The sequence below is a fragment of the Grus americana genome, chromosome 4 (assembly GCF_028858705.1).
Source record: "Grus americana isolate bGruAme1 chromosome 4, bGruAme1.mat, whole genome shotgun sequence".
Classification (NCBI taxonomy): domain Eukaryota; kingdom Metazoa; phylum Chordata; class Aves; order Gruiformes; family Gruidae; genus Grus; species Grus americana.
In genome coordinates this window covers 24,992,876-25,015,017 of record NC_072855.1, presented here as the reverse complement: position 1 = coordinate 25,015,017, position 22,142 = coordinate 24,992,876, and the positions used below count along the sequence as shown (strand labels likewise).

The following is a 22,142-nucleotide window of genomic DNA, read 5'->3' as shown; positions in this document are numbered from 1 at the left end:
TTCAGGAACAAAGAGTTTCTTTAATCAGAAAAAAACAGATTAATAGACTTTTCTGCCACAAGGTCAGGTGGAAATGGATTGGTGAACAATTCATCTATCAATGAGTGTCAGTGTCTTAAGAAGTTCTACTTTCCTTTTGAGAATCAGTTCAGATTGCCAAATGCACTGTTTTAGCACACTTAACACGCATGGAAAAAGTCTAAAATACTATATATTTATTTTAAACCTTTAATTTGTCCTTAGCTTTTATTTTCAGAAGGAAAGGACAGTGGGAGTTGGTATGTGCAGAAGTTTCATGCAATGTCACAAAGCTGATTGCACTGAAGTCAATATTGAGATTCTCTTTACAGTTATTACTACATTCAGTAGCCCCCAGGGTCCTATTTAGGAGTGTGGACTGCATTATTCAAGGCACCAAATAAACATGTATCAATAAAAACTTGTCTCTTCTTTGGCTTAGTATCAGAGAAATGGAAACAGAAAAGTAGAAGGTGTAAACAAGCACTTTCTGGACAAACTAATAACCTATCTTTTTAGCTTTCTACTCTAAAAGGACTAGGATTTGATTAACAGCATACTGTTTCCTCAGTACCCTTCTTACTACTTTATTTTAAAGTTAATTTTCTGCGCCACACAGGTGGACCTCAGGATGAATGATTCAGATGCTGCCTTTGACTCTGCACAGCCAAGAAAAAACGACATGACAGCCACAGAATGCAGGGACTATTCCTTTCCTTCTGTCCTCTGATGGTAACTCTAAAGTCTGTAAGGTAAAAGCAGGCATCCAGTGCTCTTTGCTTACCATCTTGTCTAACCAGGTAAGCTAGTATTTACTGGGGATGGAATGGCAAGTTTGTTCCTTTATGAATAATTTGGTAAATTTGATCTATGCTTGGTCTGGCAACTAGTCAACTTCCATGGGACACCAGAAGTAATTCTGGGAAAGGGGTGTCTTTACTGAAAAAGTACTGGGGCTGTTAAAGCTACACCGATATCCAAACCAAGCAGTGAAAATGCATAAAACCCTTATATTAAAGTCAACTGGAAACCTCCAAATAACCCTCTCAGGCTCTGCATGTGCAGACAACAGCATGCAATAAAATGGAAACTTCTGCTCTAAATTAGACATGCAGAAGTATGCATCAGGTCATGGTAGCATGCTGTATGACAGACTCTGAGACTGGGGTATGCGTTGAACTAACTATGTGCAGTTCAATGAGGCAACAGAAAGGTGCTGTATGTAGATATATTATCATAATATGTTCATGGTATTAAAAGGCAGTTTAGTACACTTAGTATCTCTAATCTGGAATATGATATATAGTCCCACAGCAAATAGCTCTCTGGCAAATTCACTGTGACTTTCTTGCTTATTTGGGCAAAATGCCCAAGAAAGATCACTATTTCTGAAACATTGGCCCCAAGTTTGTCAAAGTCTCACCACAGGCTTTCAGTGTTTCTTGTTAACGGAAGGACTCGCTTTGCAAATCTAAACCTAGATTAAGTTGCATAGTATTACCAGATTACACACACACAAAAGAAATAAAAGTACCCACAAAACAGGGTATTACTTATAATATTTAATTAAAACAAGGTTTGATTGAAATACATTTGCAGTCAACTTGTAGTTCATAAAGCTTTTAATTCAACTGATTGGAATTTTTGGTCCTCTAAGGGTAAAGATACTTTCCTTCTAAAGTAAGATACTAGATCCAAGAGTACCCAGAATAACTCTTAAATAAAAGCAGAAGTCTTTTTAGTCTGAGTTCTCAGATGTTTGGTCCTAAAAATGCTTACTTGTTAAATAATGCACTTCTAATGCTGCAAAAACCAATTAAGGTAGTAATTTTGCTATTTTACTCAGTCTTTCGTTGAAGATTATTTTTTTCTGGTTGAAAGAAGTATTTTTCAAGAGCGCTGACCAATTCATCTAGTTCCTTCTTCAGTTGTTCAATGTCACTGAGAAACAAAATCCACACAAACACAGAAAACAGCGTCACAGTGGAGAAGCTAAAAAGCACAGTATTTTTAAGTCTGTTGCATTGTTTTAGACAAACATTTTCTATTAAGGCTAAAAGTATATACACTTGATTTCTATGGTAATGCACTGATGTTCACTTCCAACTGATGTGCATGAAGGCACTTATATGGAGAAACATAAGCCCACAATATACTCTAAAATAGAACAGCTAGTTTGAGTTCAGAAGATCTTCTATTACTAAATGTATGTAATTAGAAATGTAACTTTTATACTTGTAATTTCAGATGAAGTTTCATCTGCGAGTACGCATTATTTTTGTTACATAAGTTCATAATTGCTTATCTTTAAGACTATATGATTTCCAAGGCTATTAGTCAAGGATATAATTACTAAACATTAAACTGTTCTAATGTATTTTAAACCCTTTTCATACAGTTATATAAGGTTAAAGCAACTATGTATGTAAAAAGAGAGTGAATATACCCACTATTATTTAAGGCAAAATGTTTTTCTTTATATTGTTTTTACTGAATGTGAAACCAAGTTCAAAGGAACTTCAGTAACAAGAATGCATCAACAAGCTTTGCAGAATTGAAGGTTTATGCAAATTTTGCTAAAATGATGACTGTAGTAATATTATTTGATCATGGAGAGCCCCTTCCCCACCAAAACAATACCAAAAAGCCACACACTCCCTATCACACAGAATTTACTACTGTCGGTGACAATACCTGTTTCCAGGAGGTGCACAGAGTTCAGAATAGTATTTGATCTTTGGTTCCGTCCCGCTGGTTCTCATTGTGGCTACTCCTCCATTAGCAAAAGTGAACGTTATCATTTGGCTACTTTTACTAGTGGGAAGTATCTAGAAATAGTAAGAATAATTTTTTAGAAACTTGGAAAGTGACTATATATAATGAATTCCAGACAAAACCATGACTTGACGTCATACAATATAACTAAAGGATCAGTTAAAATTAAGCTTTTTTCTGTTTTCTTCATCACTGTGGCCTTGAGACCACAACAGACAAATGACAGTCTTACCCTCAACCTAGAACCCAGAAGCAGTACATTGCTGCTAGGTAGCTCATTTCAAGGCTAGTCAACATTTTTAGTGCAAATAGAAATTGCTCTGTGATGGCATTTCCCAGGAGGAAGAGAAACGTGGGTTGCAGAAGACTAAAGAACCCAAAGCCACATTTCAGTAGACAGTTTAACTTACAACAAGATAATGCAAGATTGCTGTAGCAACACAGCAAGATCCTCCTACTTCCCTTTACAGACTGTCATCTTGGAGAGAAAAAACACCACAAAACCAAACAAAAGCCCCAACCCTCCCCGCCTCCCAGCCTTCATTTCCTCCCACCAAGGCAAAACAATCATCTCCAATGCAACTTAGTTTAAAACTCAGGATGTAATATAACGTTTAGAGCATTTCTCTGGAGAATTTTTTTATATATGTGTATATACATACTTAAATGATCTACATATAATTTCAAAAATATACTTACAGCCTTTTGATCTGGCTGGCTGCTGTCATATCCAGTAGTTAGATCCCTTATTCCAGAAACTTTAAATCTACCACAAGATTTTGGGTATGTGTTTTTTCCATCAAAATTTCTAAGGTTGTCAAAAAGCTGTTGAATAACTTTAGGATCATGGCAGATGAAATATGAAGCTTTGGTAATATGGAAGCCATATCTGTGAAGACACAGCATTAATGAATTGAAGAAGCAATGCTCTTCTTAGAGTTGTACACCGTACACATTATACAACCTCCTATAAAGCATGAATCTATACTCATGGTCAGCCAACTGTACCATCAGTTCAACCCCTTAAAATTTTAAAAAGGCCTCAACAGCTTAATTGTCCTATTTTACATACTTCAAAGAAACTTCTGTGCAGACATATTTTCCTTTTAATGATTAAAAATGAGAAAGTTTACTGCTAAACCAGAAGGAAAAAAGATGTCAATATTGCCTTGAAGAGATCTAACCACCATAGGAAGAGAACAGACTACATCTAAATAGCTTCCTTGACTGGGTTCCAGCTGACCTTTTCCAAGTAAAACAAATTCCAGAGTGTTTTTTCCAATCACATTGCAGAAGCTGTTCTCCTATTAAATTGCTTCTACTAAACCAAACTGTTCTGAACAGCGTCTCTTTACCTTATCTGTTCGCTGCCAGGTAATATGATGCAGAATCTGTATCAAAGACGAATGACCTGCTAAGACTGACTTTTTCAAAACAGCATGTTGTTGAAAAGCATACAAGCCCGGACTGGTTGTTTAAGTGAGCTCTTACTACAGATCCATACTTCAAGAGTGTCCTTGATGCCAGGGAAAATCTGAAGGGCAGAACCTTTCATTAGTACTGGGATGTTCATGCTAGAAACCTGAAAGGTTCCTTAAATAGGGTCATGTTTATACCAAAATGGACATCTTGAAGGTCAATAGTTGTTAAATCAGTTTTGAGAATCCAGCAAGGGAATTTACAAAACCTATCCTATATTTGAAAGAAGTGATGAGCCTGCTAGGAGTGTGTCCTTTTCCTGATCTGCACTGACTTCTTTGAGAACAGATTACTGTTCTATACCTCCAAAATGCAGAGTAGAGTTTCTTCTGCTTGAACAGCAACTCACAAGACAAATCTAACGAAGAATAAAGTAGTAAGGAGTAGAAAACTGCAACTCTATACTAGCCACAAGCAAACAAAAACCAAACACACACAGAACAACCCCCCAAAACAGAACAAGAACCCCCTCCAGTTATCAGGCATCCATTTAATAAGGCAGATTTTCTATCCTTCCCTGTATCTGTAGCTTTTCCACAAACAGTGACTATGTGCAGTGACATCTTACTTTGAGGTGCAGCTACAGACTGCTTTTATGCTAAATAAGCTCTGACTTCCAGAATCCTCTTCAGTGGCTACATACACAGTAGCAATGTGGCATAGCTGAGTTCCACTGTTAACAATTCTGTTTCTGAGGGCAACCTGAAGCAGGTGTTTACTGAATGAGTGTTAAAAAAATAAACAGTGCGAGCCAGAGTAGGGTAATTCTTTGAATATACACTTCCAGCTATTAGTAATTAAGGGACTTCTCATGTCAGATGCTATATTTGCAGCTCTGGGCATGAATTCCTCTTCCACGCTTCTTCTTACTGTTTACTTCTGCCCGATACAATGGCTGATAAATTCCACAATTTATTTACGCAGTGTGTTAGCAAGTCTTTGCCACTTGATTCCTTCTTAAACAGTGGATGAAACAAGCATGGCTAGTGCTGAATGCAAATGAGAGATCTGAGAACTGGAAAACAAGAAGCACAAAGGCTGGAGTTTTCCATGAGTCTCTTTGCAGGTTCCACCACTCCTTTGTTAGTGTCTATGAGACATGAAATGTGGAGAGTATCTGCCTGCCTGCACCGTTCCCTTCTTTAAAGCAAATAACCCAACCCTCCCCCCAAAAAAAAACCACTCTCTGGCCCATGAAATCTAACAGCCATCTTTGCTATTCATTTCTGTAGGTCTTTGAACACGTTAAACAAGAACAACAGAAAAATAGTGCCTCACATTGGAAGCTCTCAGAGGGATACCCAGCTGTATATAGCCAATAGTCATGACCAAACAGTCACAGCCCTTCTGCATAATCAGCTCAAATCTCAGTATTCGGGAGTCAAAAGGACAACCAACATACACTATCCATGAAAAAAAGACAGAGTAATATAACAAGCCTAGCTTTAGAGCCAACTAGAATTAATTTAATCACAGGTAGCCCTGCAAGCAGGACAGAAGCAAGCTGGCTTCTATGAGTAGCATAAATACGCCAGAGCTACTCAGACCCATTCTGCCATCAGCGTTTTTGTGTGTCTGGCACATTTAAACAGCAAGAGGCACTACAATCTCTACAACACAGCAATACTGCTGGCCAAAAGACAGGCCAATCTTCTGTACAAGGACTGAAGAGCAGGACTTCACAAAAGGGAGAAACCTTTCAGACAAACAAAAATCTCATTAACTAATAGCAAATTAGTAAGGTAATATTATTATTTTTAAAATACCTTAAAATGACACAAAACAAAGTCATAAGTGTATCACTGCCCTTGAGGCAGGAGCGCTTTCTAGAAGACTGCTATTAACACAGAATTATGTTATATAATGTTATATATGTTATGTTATATATGTTATAGAACCCAATTTTTATTTCTTCATCTACTATACGTTGCTATTGAGTCCCTATTAACCCCGGTATATGGAATGGAGAAAATCTGAAAATTAAACAATTATAATCAAACTCACTCATCATAGACAGCTTTCAGCTGCTGAGACAAAGACAAATTCCTGGTTGCCAAAAAGCTAGCCATCTCTGCAGTTATAACAGCAGCACTGACACCATCTTTGTCCAGAACAGCAGGACAGCACATATACCCTAAACAAAGAAAATTATATACATTTGATATATTTTTATGAGGAAGTAAGATAAAATGGGAGAGTGTGTGTGTTAATCAAACCAACATCTTTTAAAGGAGACATGCACATTACCATAGTACAGACATTTTAGAGTTAAACCAAAAATGGAAAAATTTTATCTTCTAATCAGTGTTAATTTTGATAAACAGGGTATTTAATGGAATTTCAAGACACAGGGAGATTTGTATCGTATCAGTGCCAGATGCTCCCGAGTACTTCTGGAGCTCTCATGAAAGAGAAATGCCACACTGCAGGAACAATGCAAGTATAGCACTTTGTCTCAAATGTGATTACCCTTACATGGTGGCATATGGTAACACTGATAATTATCCGTGAAATTAGTTACATTTTCTCTGGTTTTCAGGTACTGAGATACTTGAGAAATAGCATTATAGCTTTACAATTTCCTTCTTACAAATTTATAGCTTTTAATCATGGCTTTCCAGTTTATACAAGTATAATTTAAGGGGAGTTTTTACTTTATTCACATTTAAACTTAGCTTAAAACTGTCAGCTAAATACTCAACTTGAAGTTTGAAAAACATGTTTGTTTAGTTTTTTTAAATAGTTTGTGCAGAATTTGCAGTCCAAGTCTACATAGCCATGCTACTGAAATCGTCATACTCTGTGCTAAGTGGAGATACAAAGGATTACAACTAGTGATATCAAGCATCCAAATGGATGATATCAGTTACTCACTGGAAATACACCTGTTGTGTTGAGGGCAACTTTACATTGTCATTTTTTGCAATAGTCCTACTTCCACTATTTTACAGGACTAGAACTTAATATTCTGGTTTTTACCTATAGCTTCCTCAAATGCAAAAAGAACAGCTTTTCCCTGGTCCATGAGCTGTTTGGCACGGTTGCCCATCCACTTAAAACCTGTCAGTGTTTCCTACAGCAGTGAGGAGAAAAAAGGCATTAAAAATAAAAGCAATGTTTTACAAAGATATGCCACTGTGTAGGTAAGCAAATAAAAGAACGTGGAATAACATGTAACAGCTTACCTCAAAGTGAAAACCTTCCTTTAGTGCAATCGCTCTCAGGATTTTGGAAGAAACAGTACTGGATAACATGTAGACATCTTTAATGGCACAAGTATCGCTATTATGATTTTTCCAGCAAGTGAAGATCCACCAGCCTAAAAGAGCTCCCAGCTCATTTCCAGAAAACACTTTCCATTCACCACTGGATGGAAAAAGAAAATAAATAGAAAGTATATAAATTCAAAGGATAATACTGGAAAAAGAAATAATCTACTGGTTCTTCCATATGTGAATACTAGCAAATAAAACCACGGCATGTTTGAGTTCCAAGTAACAGTAACAAGCTAATATGTGTTCATTATGAAAAAACAAAAAAATTCCTCCCCCAAAGAATTCTGAAGTGGTTACCTTCTTCCTCCATCATACGTACCAGCTTTTGAGTCTATCCAAAGATGAAACAGTGATATTTCCAGCATATTTTAAGTAAAACAAAAATATTCAGCAGACAAATTATAAAATCAATGATTAAGACAAGCACAAAGACACGAAAGTACAATTCTCAAGTGATCAGTATTTTTAGTTGACTCAGTGACAAGTACCTTTTATTTAATCACAAATACACCAATTAGTCATTGAGGAAGATTGGAAAATATCTCAAACAGGTAAAAAAAGATTAACATTGACGTGTTGCTAGAACAAGAAAAAATTAAGGAAAAAGAGAAAGGTAGATGTCAAAATTGCCCAAAAATTCCCAGTCACAAAAGGGGACAAAGACACTGCCAAACTGACAAAAATCAAGACCTACAGAAACAGTACCTGTTGTGAAAGAGAAGCAGACTCAGTCTCCTGCATTTTTTGATGCCAACAGGCACAAAGCAATGCACAGCGACAACTTAGTGTAAGAGCGCTGAGAGAGTGTGCTCTAGCAGGAGTTTCTGTCAAAGAAGAAGTACAGATACTGTAGAAGCCTATTATTAATATTCGATTAGTGTATGAACAGCTACAGCAGAGGCCTGAGAGGAGGACGCAGGACCAGAAGTTAGGAGACAACTAAGACTGGCTAAACAATTAGCAAAGAGGTAGCAGAATGAGAGCACCATGCTCTCAGTGGAGATAAATACAATAAACTAACACCCCCCTTCAAGTCTCTGATAGCTGTGAGTTTTTAGACAAAAAGCTATGAGTGGTTTTTGTATTCTTGTTTTAACCCATCATAACCAGCACAAACTAACCCTTTTTATGCTTTTCCCTCAACGCTGAATTGCCAACTGAGGCTGGCACAGGCCAAATCCATTAAAGTAAGAATATTCCAGCTAATGCTGCCAAAGATACAGCAGAGAGAGCCAATTAGCCCATTCTTCTAAAGGCAGAGAAGCCTCCTTAGTTCATACTGTGAGGATAACAAGTTAAAAAACCCCAACAAAACAACAAAAACCCACATAAAATACTGCCACCTTTGAAGCTGCTACAAGACCAAAAGAGGTCGTCTGGTAAGCAAAATGGGTATTTGCACTGCCTCCTTTTACTGGGTTTTTGGAATTTGCATAACTGATTCAGGTCCAAACGCTTGCATCATCCACAATCAGTGAGGACATCTAGCAGGTGCCCATCTCATCCCTTGGGTACCAAGGACTGCTGCCGTCATTTTATATCCCTCCTCTGGTTCTCATGCATTGGGAATTGATTTACAGTATTGCTGCTCCTGGCCCAGCAGCAGATTTTTGTTCTGTTCCTCTCTGAGCTGAAAACTTTGAAGTTTACTTTTATTAAAGATTTATGGTTTCTAACTGCTCAGATTAGTTTCTGCTTTATCAAGGTAGATAAAAGAGAAACATGATATGAAACTAAGTGCAGTACTTCAGCTTATTTTCATTCATCAAATATAACCACAATACAGAAATGCAAACAATTGCAGAAGCACAGAATATCAGGGGGCATGAAATAAGGGGATGGCAATATTGAGTCAGAACTATAGGTTACACATTCCATACATATGAAAAATTTATGAGAAGCCCCTGTTTGAGCAAGTTTACGTTTTGTGATCCCATTCTTTGACAGGATATACATAGATAAATAATGCATGTATAGCTGGTCCTTAAAGGAGAGAGTACAAATGACTACACTGAGAAGTACCAAACACTGACAAAGCTTAAGGGTGAAACACAGGTACGTAACATTATGCATAGCAGTGGGGAACTGAGCGAGAGAGGCCCCAATCATCTTACAGTATTTGAGAAAGAAGGAACTCGTATTAAAGAACAGGGATGGTCCCTATTCCTGAGATTATCAGGGAACTATAAAGGTTCTCCTGAATATTCAAATTATTATTTAATAAACATTGTACGAAAGAATGTTTATCAGTATTTTGTGAAAAATTTCTAACTGAAAAGCTACCTTTAAAAAGGTCTAGCACAATCACAATTCACATGTTTCTGTACATGCCTCAAGTACAGCAAGTGTCAAGTAGGCTTATGTACAGTGTCTAATATTAATCATTATTTCATTTACCATCCCCACTGTGGTTTGCTTCATACAGTCCTCTCACAGTTCTATGTGCTTTCAGCCCAAAAATGACTACTATAACTATTCTATCTTCCTCTGCAACACAGGTTGCAAGAACCCCCCAAATGAGCCTAGCCTTTAGGTAAAAAACGTAAATGGTTTGCATTTCTTTATTACCATACCTCTCTTGTTTCTCTGCCACTGCAAGTCGATCAGCATCAGGATCATTTGCTAAAATGATTTTTGCCCCATCTTTTTCAGCCAAAGCAAAAGACAATGTCTGGAAAAGTGGTAAGCAAGACCAGATGAGTGTTAATTCTCCCAAATAATATTTTCACTTTCTTTATAGGTTTCAAATAATTTTCCCAATTTATTTAATCTCAAACACCCAAAATCATGTTTCTCTACAAAAAAAATAAACTTCAAACCTGGCCACAGCAGAGCGCAGGATATTTAACTTCACCTACATCATTCCACTTCTGCAGCCTGAATCAAAACCTACTTAGATTCAACAGGATCCTTCAATAACAAAGCGTAGCAGAAATACTTGCAGCAAAAATTCTGACCATCTGTCAGAACTTCCTCTGCCCCCTCCTGGTGTCGTATCAGAACAATTTAGTCCTATTTCAGATGTAAATTGTAGAAACTTTCCAAAACCAACTGTGAAGATTTTTTCATTATTAATTTGTTAAAAGGAACTGTATCGCTTTGTTCTATGTGCAGATGCTGCCCATTCTGTTAGAGTGCAGAACAGAGTAGTTCAAAGTTATAGCTGATTATTACCTGACTGGTTCAAAAAGAGTTATAAATTTCAATGAAAGGATACAAGCTAACTCTTCACTAAATGCAAGGCTATGAAAACAGAAACAAAATAGACCTTCAACCAATATTTATAGCCATGACTACTGGCAGAAAGGAAACACTGAAAATCACTGCAACTATTTAAAAAATACCTATTTACCAGAACACCTTTGCCTTCTTCAGGATTTGGATATTTCACTGTGGGGAATTCTGGATCAGGATCCTTCTGCTCCGGAACGGCAAAAGGAGGGCTAAGGTCAAATGCCTTGAAGGCCAACTGCACAAATTTATGACCTACGCCATGCACAGAAGTATGAACAAATTTCAGGCTTGTTTCCTTGTTTATATTCCTGAAATAAAACAGATTAACAGTAAACTCGGATATGGAAAAATATTGTGCACAAAACTGACTACATTTGGAAACAGATATGACTCAGTATTCTATATTACTGTTAAAATTATGAATTAAAGAAGGTCAGATTTTAAAGGTAATGGCTTGAAAATTGGCTTAGCCTCATTTTTCAGTAATATTGAGTCACTCTTGATATCTTACGTCCTGGTATGTGCAAATCACTGGAATAAGAAAGCTAGAACACTCTGAACCCCAAAGGAGGCAAGTGGAGAACAAATACCACTGACTAATAATACTCTTCATCCCCAACTCTGTCATTGAAACCAGCTCCAATGACTGTGAACCCAGTGAACCGACAGCACCGTGCCTCATTTGAGCACACTCATTTTTATGAAGTACGTTACTGAAAGTGTAGAACATACCTAAGGGCACGCAAACTCCTAAAGAGACATTTAACTCCTGTTCTGAAAAGGCAGCATAGTATCTCACATAGCCCCAACTTTCTAGTAATTCTGACTTTGTTCTTAGCGAGAGTAAGAACATGGTTACTGGTGGTTAAAATTTTGATGTAAATAAGCAGATCTAACAGGTTGCTGGTCATCTAACCCATAAACCGATTCTACTTGTTAATTGCAAAGAGAAACATCCACTTGATTTTGTTGAGTAAAGTTTTTACAGAGCAAGTGAGAGGAACAGGCTCATGCAAGGCACCCAAGGCCACCAGGAGCACACACAAGGCTAGAATGACAGAGCAAGACCTCCTTCTTCCAGAACTGGCGTAACAGCCTGGTGCACCTTCTCTCTTAGAAGTCTATTTTAATGCTGTTGCACCGTCAGTGTCAGCTCACCCCTCAGCTGCACAAGACAGCCCCAGTCTCACTGTGGCATTTGGTTGATGCGTGGTCATGCAACTACAGGGAGATGATATAATCAGAAACTAATTGCTCACTTTGCTGGGTTAGACTTCTGCCAGACCTGCTTTATGAACTGGCTTCCTACATCACCACACAGCTGCCAGTGCTACCACAAAAGATGACAAGAAGGCACAGACAGAACTGGGTCATGGCAGGATCACAGCTGTCCCGATTTCCATCAATCTAAACTACCCCACTGATGTACTAGATGGAAAATCCCTTATTCTTAACAGAGTTAACACCAGTTACCTGTGAAAGCACTGTTTTTGTATGTCTTTGAAATACTCCTTATTAACCGTGGCATATGGATCATGAAGTAGCAGGCTGCTGTCAATCAGTTTGTCATCCCAAGCCTGAGGCCACGGCTCTTGGTTCTCCTCAATAGCCTGAGAAATTCCTTTGTCATGAGGGGAAATGATCTGAGCACCATTTTCCCAGTAAACCTAAATAATAAATAGGGTAACTGAGTATTTGGTCATTAATATTGTAGGATAGCTTTATTATTTTTTTGTTGGCTAAGGTGCACTACAATCAGTAGAGTATTACAGTAAATTAGGCTTAAGTATACCCAGAATATTCCCCTGTTCATATTCTCAGTGTTTCCTCTCACATCCCATTTTTGTTCTGTAAAAAAACCTGTTTAATTTTATCAGAAGATATCAAAATCCATAATGAAACACAAAACAAGACCCAGCTCATTTATTGAGAAGTATCAGCCTGTCTGCCAGCCTTGGGACTGATAACTTGCCCATGCTATTTCATGTACTTTCTTCTAGATTTTTAGGTATAATCATTATATATAGAAGAGTTCTTAAGAGGAAAAAAGTATGCAAATGTGAAACACATGTACCACAAAAACAAATTAAGGAAAAAGGCACAAAAACTTTGCAGCTGCCTACAGCCGCAGTGTTGTCACAACAGCGATCACAAATTCAATTAAGTTTCAAGGTGTTCGTTACTTGTAGTCTTCTCCTTTTTTGCTGACTGTTTACAACCCAGGAAGAGGTGTACTTATTATGTTTTCCTTTTTGAAAGTTGTTTGCACACTTCCTTCTACTGATGGTTCACAGACCACAAGTTTAAGGAAAAATACCTAAAAGCATCTGGGCCATGCACATATGTAGCCCAAATAACAAAACATTAAGAAAAAATGAAGTTGATTTAGAAAGTAATTGATAAAACATCCAAACAAGCTTATCAAGATCAACACATGAAATATTAAAAAAAAGCAATTTTAAACAGACATGAAGTTCTGGAGGGAGAGTCAGGAAGGAATCATCCCTGCCAGTGCTTTGTTTTTCTATTAAGACAACAAAAAAGATCTCCCAACTTCCATTTTTCTATTATGGAAACAGCCTGTATATGACTGGCAGACAGGCAGCTGAGCCATGTTTTTTTCAGTGGAAAGCAGATTTCTGTCATAGAAAAAAGTCACACTGATAACTCTGTCACTTAGCAAAAGAAAGATATACTGCAAGAAATTAATGGAATTTATTCAAAACATTTTTTACAAGCAACTCATTAGGTTTCACATATTTTTAATTCTCTGAGTTTGTAAAACTACAGAGATCTTTTTAAATCATGAATTGGAGAAATGATTAATGTTTTTGAAAAGAGGTCAGTTAATATTTTAAAGTGTTCCAAAATATGCAATGGTATTACTTATCTTCCTGCTTTTTAGAGCTAAGATTTTAATTACCTTATTAGTATAACATACTACTAGCTTTAAATACATACATCTAGAAGAGCTCAAACTATCAATTAATTTGGTCTATAACATGATAGGAACTATACACAATAGTATTAGGGTCTCTACATGGAAAAAAATGTTTGAAAAAAGCTGGAAAATAAATCGTACAGGAATACCTTGTAACCATTATCTTGTTTTGGATTATGGGAAGCCGTAACCATAATTCCAGCACAAAGCTTCAGATGAGTTACTGTGTATGGCTGTAACAAGAGAAAGTTATCTGAAGTGGAATGTGCAAAATGTTCTATATTATTTATTCTCATGCATATGCAATACTTCCATAATGCTGAACGAAAAGAAAGCCAGGATGTGATTCCTACAGACTGACTCTAAAGCAGAAGCCAAGTAGTACTTGCTCCACTAGACCCCACCACCCTGCACAACTTTAGCCCTTGCTTTTTCTTGTTCATTTTGCCATTTATATGTTCTTAGTGTTGTTTCAGATGCTTTGTGGATCTCTAGAGTAGTGTTTTTATAGAATGAAAACAAATGCACGTGTTGCCTACTGTAGAATGACTTGAGATACCTGGGGTCTTTACGGGTGCAGAGTCTGTTGGGGTCATGACAGAAGTCTGCATCAGGTAGAGAATTACAACTGGAGCAGTCTTGTCCATACTATCTTCTGAGAGCAGCCTGTGGAGCAACTACTCCATCGTGGTTCAGAAGAGAATTGTTTTGGAGGGAGCTCTTATAAATTAGTCCAAAACAGATGGAGTGAATTAAAAATACAGCATTATTTGTGACCACAGGTTCAGTTCGAGTTTACTCCTGGCTCTTTATTTAATAGAGAATGCAATCAACTGCAGTTCTTGCAACACTGCTTTAAGGTCCACGATGAAGAATTTGACCCTAAATCTACAAAAATTTGTATCAGTACAAGAATGCTACATTCAGAGTCTTCATCCCGCTGCATTGTGCTGGGAGCACTCACTGGAGCAACCAGTATGTGGAGAAATTGTTGCTTTTACTGCAAAGGTAGGGAGGGCTTTTCTTCATTGCTCTAGAGCACTGACACCTAGTGATCCGACGGTGAAAACGCGGACATATTCAACAACCCTCCCAGCATAACATTGCCACGCTCCAACAACACACGATTTGAAAAGGCTGCTTTGGATTTAATACCCTAAAAAGAAAACAAAAAAATAAAAAACCCCACCGAACCAACCAACCCAAACTCACAAAACTAGAGGTGTGTGTATGTTTCAGGCTCCACAGCAATCTAGGAACGATGAGACGTCCTCTACAAGAAATCTGGCTGAAAGCAGGAATGAACAGAAACACATCCTGCTGGCACTGATATTCCACTAAGCTTCTTCCTTCTCTTGCTGTGGATGTAGTAAACTAAATGCAGCTAAATGACCATAAGACTAAATGCAGGTAGAGCTTAAAAAGTTATAAGTGGCTTATCTAGTTTTCCTTAATGTAAGAAATGCAAGATATCCAACAGCACTTTTATGAATATAAAAAGATAAAAGAGAAACCTACCACAAAAGGAGTTGGTGTTATATCAGAGAACAGATAAACTGGAACTCCTTGACTGATGAAGGTGTTAGCAGCAAGTCTTGCAAACCTAAACAGGAAGAAAAGATGCCTAGGAAATATATTCATTTTCTCACCAATTGGTTTCCTAGAATTCAGAGCTTCCCACACACACACACTCCAATTTAAAATAAAAAACAAACAAACCCCCACATCAATAAACCCCAAATTACTATATAGACCCAATTTAAATACCACTATTCCCAAGAGACAAAGCACAACTCTAAGAACTGCTTTGGCACTAACAAAATATAAAAATACTATAAATCCCTCACCTTAATTCACTCTACAGAAAAAGAAAATACTGTTGAAGCAGATATAAAACCATAATGGATCACACAAGACATCTACAAAATACTTAAAACCTAAAAAGTACCTTTTGCTACTACCTCCGCTGGAAAGATGGGCACGAGCATCAAAACCAATCACAACTCCTCTCTTTTTCAGGTCACTGAAATTCTTCTCAAGGTATCTGCAAAATCCCTGAGGACAACAACAAACCCATCTCACTAACCCAATCTAAATATTTAATTTATCATTGCATTAGGATGATTGCTAAGATGTTGACATCTTAGAAAAATGAGTGCACATCACATCTCACTGAACTGGACTGGGATCCAGTTTGTCTAGGACCAGTAAACACCAAGAAATATCAGAAACCTTCAAAGCAATACAATGAAGCTGGACAGCATTTGAGTACTTTTCCAAAAATCCAAACCAACTCCAGAAAGAAACAGTTAACACGATTAGTCTGAATCACAGGTTTTGAGAAATGATGTAGCTGTGTTCGGTCTCAGATGAGGAAGACAACAACTGGCCAATATTTCAGGTTTTTAACCAAAATCTCTCCATTTTTTAATTGAATCTCACCCTTAGTAATGACACCTGTTTAGGACATGGTACATCACCACTCCAGGCTGCAGTAATTGAAGGTTTGGGGTTTTTTTAAGCTCTCCCCAAGTAGATCTACTTTAGGACCTATATGCGTATATATAGCTTTAGTGTATTTATGTAAATTTATGTCCAACATACACAGAGCTTTGCCAAATGCTGGCTACATTTGGGGTTTTTTGTAGTTGCATCAGGACTAATTGATCCACTTCAGCTTAACTGTAGCTGTGTAGAAATTCAATTGCAAATTAAATATGGAAAATAACTTATTTTAATGGCTTGATAGCTTCTCTCTGCTTGTTTTCAGAGATCAGCACTCAGCTAATAATTATCATTTAAATGACTTCTGAAAACTGGAGGAATGGTAAAAACCTCATACTTCCATAGAATACTTGTTTGCTTGTCATAAATGAGGCTCTTCCATTCATATACACAGCCAGTTAAGTGAGATAAAGCACGAACCACAGTACCTGGGTTGTCTGGATAATGGTCAAATCATTCATGTGGGAAATCCCTGCTCCCATGGCAGCCCTGAGCCCCGCCGTGCCAAACTCCATCCGCGAGCCAAAGTACTTCTGCAGTTCTCCAGCATTTCCTTCGGCAACCAATTGCTTCACAATTGCAGAAGTTTTTGGATTCTGTAGATTCAAAATTCAGATATTCTAGGAAATAGTTTATTTTTGTTTGGTTTTAATATTCTTAAGCTTCTTATCTGAACTTTCTTTCCCACTCTCTGTACTGAGTTATTTCAGTATCAAAACATCACACACCACTTCAAGAACACCAGAACTCCTGCTACATCTTACTAATTTTAAGTCAGTATAATCTCAAGTATTACTTATTTTAGATGTATCTCCTTAGGTGAACATGCTGCCTTGACAGCAGTGTATGTATCACATTTTGGGAAATGAAAATATTCCCAAGATGTCTATTTTAATATTTTCTTGTTTTAAAAACAAAAACAAACAAAAAAGCACCTTTACAGTTCAGAGAATTTTTGTTATCACAAGAACTACTCTAAACATATAAAGAAAGTTAAGCTGATGATTAAGAAATATTTGTTACTTCTATAACACTATAAATAGACTTGAAAAAAAAATAAAATCATAACCTTTTCCCAAGACTGGCTAACATTGGAGGCAGCAGCAAAACTAAGCAGACTGGTCAGAAGATAAAGATGACAATTTGCAATATATTTGCAGGTAATGCTTGTAAAAATAAGCACAACCCTCAGGATGAAAGCTTAGCAACGACAGCTGCATTCTTAACTGACTGTGCAGAGTGGTGACGGAAAGGCTGCGTCGGACCGCTTGCCAACAGCGAGGGGTTTCTAAGTCTCACTGCTTTTCCTGGTGTATTACTCATATTGACTCTTTATTGTTATTAATTCTGTTTGTTTCCAAACTTCGGAACTAGCAAAGTTCCTGTATGCCCCAACATCTCAATCTTAGTAACACGGGATTTGTGAAGTTTAATATTTGATTTCTTGAAAACCGATGAGCCAAGAGGACAGATGGCACACTCCAGCCACCAGGCAACAGGGTTATGTGGAGAGGCTGCATACTCTGCAGGTTAGTCACCGCATGGTTACACACACTTTACGCTGCAGTACAAAGATTATAATTTCCAAGTGGACATAAGCTTTGATTTCTGGTCAACTGAATGACCTCGTAAAAGTCACAGACGTCACTATTTCTTGGATGACCTGGGTACACTTACAGCTAGGGAAGGCATATCATCCTAGGCAAAAAAACCCCAGGTATTTTCTGCAGCTCCAGAAAATGCCACAGAACATGCACAGTAGTAGGCACATGAGTGAGCCTGCATACAAAGGTGGAAACCAAACTGCAACCAGGGTCTGGATGCTCTAATCATTGATCTGTGCATCTGCTACTGCAGGACAAACACCATTAAATAAACACTCAAAAAGCTAAACCTTTGGTGCTAATGAGCAAACTACATAATGCAGAATAAGCTGGACTCATTAAAGAAAAATACCAGATTTCCTGGGTGCAGTAAGCAATTAGGTACCCCTGAATTAATCATTTCCAGTTTAAGAATTACCAATTTACCAGTTCAAGAATGTTGTAACTGATACCGCCTTGTAGGAGGCTCAACATAATTCTGTATGATTATAGAATAATTATATTCTATAATTACAAGAATAAATATAGTTCTATGTTATTATAGAATAATATAGGCCAGCATAACTATTCTGAGTTTAGGCTGTTTAAAAATTAGGCCTGATACTGCAGCAAAAAGTTCAAGTCATGTCTGGTAGGAAAAGCCTGAATGCCACCTTTTGCATCAGGATTTGTACAGTGCCCAGTCACCTTCCCCCCCCCCCCCCGAGCTTTGCGCACAGGAGTTGTCTCTTACCATCACAATGAGCATCTCTTTAGGTAGGCGCTGCACACGTTTGTACAGATGTTGGACAGACTAGAAACTGTGACGCCAATACAGAAGGGCAGCTTGACGCTAGGATCAGAGCGTAGCTCTCACAACCAAAGAGATTTTTGTTTGGTTTTGTTGTGAGAGGAATTTCCCAGCTTTGGTATCTACCGTGAAACTACAGGGATTCTCCAGCTTTTCGGGTCTGGTTAAAGGATTGTACTTATCCACGTGGCTGCCTGAGTCTCAGAGTTTCAGTCCACGTCATTTGCTAGAGAAAACTTGACTGTGTGAATTTAGTTGTTTGGGTTGTTCCCTCCTGACACACACACACTTTCTCTAAAAAGTAATGTTAAAAGCCAGGCCCTAGTCTGTTCAATACAGCAGAAGGATTTTTGCAGAATTACTGTTGTAACTGTTTATGGCTATATTCTCCTAAGAATCCACCTTTTTTTTTTTTTTTTTTTAATTGTACAGATGACTGTTCCCATTTTGTTTCAATTTTGGGAATGTTATGACAGCTAAGGAATAAACCTTAACTTTTTCTAAGCAGAAGAAAAAGCCAAACCCAAATCCTCACAGCATCTCTACTAAAGATGGACCCGATGGTATCCAAACGATGAAGTGCCATTTTTTTCCTTCCTCATTGATTCTCTCAGGTTATGCTTTTTCTACTCTCAAATAAAAATGGATGTAAATATGAGAATACTGGTTTCTGTGAATACAGCGGCAGAGGTTTTAATACAGATTTAATATCCAGTAGTGCAATTTGCTTAAACATCACCTGGTAACCCTTGAGTTATTTACCTTCATCGACACTACAGGAAGGCCCCCAAGAGGCTTCATCAGTGCAGGAATTCCCACAAGGCTTTAGAGTGGACAGACAGCTACTGGCTAAATAGGTTTTATTTTTAACAAAACCAGGAGCTACCTACCATAATTTTATGATTGAAAATAGAAAGAATGAAAAATATTATACTAGTGTAATTAATATAGCGATGAAAATAGCCTGGTAACGAGCTCAGTAATTGTCATCTAGGTAAAAACTTCCTGTTAAGTCAGCAAGACCGTCTTCAGGCATACAGGCTTGCTCTTGCAAGCTATTATTTTGCAAGAAACATGCAGCTTATCATCATTAAACATTAACCTATCTCTACACATCAAAAAGGACCCTTTTTTTTTTTTAATATCAGAGTAAATGGACAAGGGTTATATCGGATTCTTGTTACTCAATACAAACATGTAAGAGCTCCCTGAGAAATGAAAATACCACATCGTTTTTGAGCAACCAGCAATGGATATTGCACACCAGTCAATTATTGCTGAGTCAAAGATGCAACTGTTAACAAAGAGCTAACCTTTCAAAAATAAAGATAGTATAAGAGATGTTGCCTTGGATTTCCAGAGAGTTTCACAAAATAATTGGAATAACCAGTTGAAAATGAAATGATTACACAGAAGACAGGAACATAACTAACATTAGTCAAGGAAGTGACGGAAATAGGAGGCCCTTTAAAACCAGACTGTTTTCTCAAAATCAATTAAACAGGAAAAAAAAAAAAGATGCAAAAGGTTGTTGTCATTTGATGTGATACACTAGCGTTTCTGAACGAAGGGCTGGTTTGGCACTGCATTATCATTAATAAGAACAGAGCTGGGTAATGCATCAGTTAACCAGTTGAATGATCTTTACTGAAGAATCACAACAAACTTGAGGTACTTCTAATGATATCCTTTAGAACCTAGAAATTATACTAAAAAAACAAAAAAGAATTATTCTGTTTTCTTTGATAATCTTGAAATAAGCAGAGACTCCTTACCAAAAAAATATGTGGACTACACAAAACCTAGAGGACATTGTATGACAGTGAGCCCAGCGCAGTCATTAAAGTGACCGAAGGGGCCAACGGCCAGCGTGTTCCAATGCAGCCAAACGAACAAATTTCATGTATAGGGACACACAAACAATGCAAACCACGTATACCAAACACAGGCCTGCATCAACTGCAGCAGCAACTACACAAGCATTTCCAGAACACCACTGTGGCAAGACATTTCTTTAGACAGGTGGAATACAGAAATACACAGATTTTTTTTTAATGCATGCTAAAGTTTTCCTACGCAATAGCAGAAAAAGGGAGGAAAAACCATGAAACCAGACAATATTGAAGACTGAGGAGTTATTTTATTAATAGTGAGGGGCAAGAAGCACTGGGCGATGCTGTCAGGAAGCAGGACAGATTCTGCATTTCCTAGGTTTTTTGAAGCATGCCCACGTCTTTTGGAAACAATATTTTAGTAAAGAAAAAATATGGAGGTGCCTGGAGGTTTTTAACACTGAGACACAGACAACACAGCAATGGATTCTTGCCTTTGATAATTCAAGTCTATCAACTGCCCCTACAACAGAAGAGGCTAGGAACAATACAGGCCCTTTTAAAACAGAAATTCAATACCGCTGAGAGCCAGCTGCAGTGACGATACGTACAGACCACCTAGATGGGTCTCTAAATTAACGAGGGGGCCGCTACATGGCATGACATGACATCAGTGCCGAGGTGACAGGCCGGGGACAGACAGCGCCGGGAGGGGGGCGGCAGCGGCGCCCGGAACCGCAGCCCCACCCGCGCCAGCGCTGCCGCGCCCGCTCCCCGCGGGATGGGATGGGGAGACGGGGGGAGAGCACCCCCCCGCCAGAGCGTTTTGAGAGCGGCAGGGAAGGACCCAACGAGTGCCTCTACCGCTCCAAGCACCGACACGATTTAAAAGCCAAGACTCGCCCCCCGCCGTCTGGTCATTTCACAAGCCTGCGCTCCCATCGCTTCCCCCCCCAGCACCTGCGTGACCAGGGGGCCCCTTCCGCCCCGGCACCCGCAGCCCCTGAGGGGAAGGGGGAACCGGCGGAGCCCCGGAGGGCTCCCGCTGACCGTCGCCCCCCGCCGTCCCTCACCTTATCCCAGAGCAACCACTGCTCGGCCGCACGGCGGAGCGCCGCATCCCCGGCGGAGCTCCGCGCTGCCATACCGCCACTGCCGCCGTCCCGCTCCTTCCCTCTTCCGTAGCACGTCCGCTCCGCTCCGCCCGCCGGGGCCGCGCCGAGCCGTCCCAACTCCGCCCCGCCCGCCTGCCTGGGCCCGGGCCCAAGCCGGGGTCAGGGCCAGGGCGAGGGCTAGGGCCCTGCCGGGGCCGCCCTACCTCCGCCCCACCCGCCTGTGCCGCGGCCAGGGAGCCGGAGCTGGCCTGGGGGGCTCGGGAAGAGTGGGGGGTTTAATGATTTTCTCCGATGAGCCGCGTCCCTGCATTTCACCGGGGAGCTGAACGTTATCCTTTCCCAAGCCCTGCGCGCCCGGGACGCGGCGAGGGGCTGCCCCGACGCCGACAGGGCCGCCGGGGATCGCCCTGGTGGTGCAGCAGCCTGGCTTCCCCTCGCAGCCCCGCACAGAGGTTACCCTGCGGAATCCCGGATGATTCCTATGTAGTGCTGTGAGAAGTTGGCTAACTCCATTCCTGCTATCGGGGGCTGAAAATACCGTTCACGAAAAGATCTCGTTCAGTATTGTGAATAT

General features: G+C 39.1%; 1 protein-coding gene across 1 annotated transcript; it reads right to left on the bottom strand.

Moving 5' to 3' along the window:
* Positions 1-1,560: 1,560 nt before the first annotated feature.
* On the bottom strand, positions 1,561-21,684 carry PGM2 (phosphoglucomutase 2). Its single transcript, XM_054823426.1, has 14 exons — positions 21,527-21,684; positions 16,656-16,823; positions 15,671-15,777; positions 15,241-15,325; positions 13,872-13,955; positions 12,255-12,448; positions 10,900-11,089; positions 10,121-10,218; positions 7,458-7,638; positions 7,252-7,345; positions 6,277-6,406; positions 3,493-3,682; positions 2,713-2,846; positions 1,561-1,959 (listed from the first exon to the last, which is right to left on the bottom strand). The coding sequence occupies exons 1-14, from the start codon at positions 21,596-21,598 to the stop codon at positions 1,857-1,859; spliced, it is 1,830 nt and encodes a 609-aa protein (XP_054679401.1). The 5' UTR covers positions 21,599-21,684; the 3' UTR covers positions 1,561-1,856.
* Between the last annotated feature and the right edge of the window lie 458 nt (positions 21,685-22,142).

Excerpts from the sequence above, each read along its gene's own strand:
- PGM2 (XM_054823426.1), bottom strand. The coding sequence starts at position 21,598 with ATGGCAGCGCGGAGCTCCGCCGGGGATGCGGCGCTCCGCCGTGCGGCC. Across the intron at positions 12,449-13,871 it reads AACAAGATAATGGTTACAAG|GTTTACTGGGAAAATGGTGC; the intron begins GTATTCCTGTAC and ends TTTATTATTTAG. Across the intron at positions 11,090-12,254 it reads CAAAAACAGTGCTTTCACAG|GAATATAAACAAGGAAACAA; the intron begins GTAACTGGTGTT and ends GTTTTATTTCAG.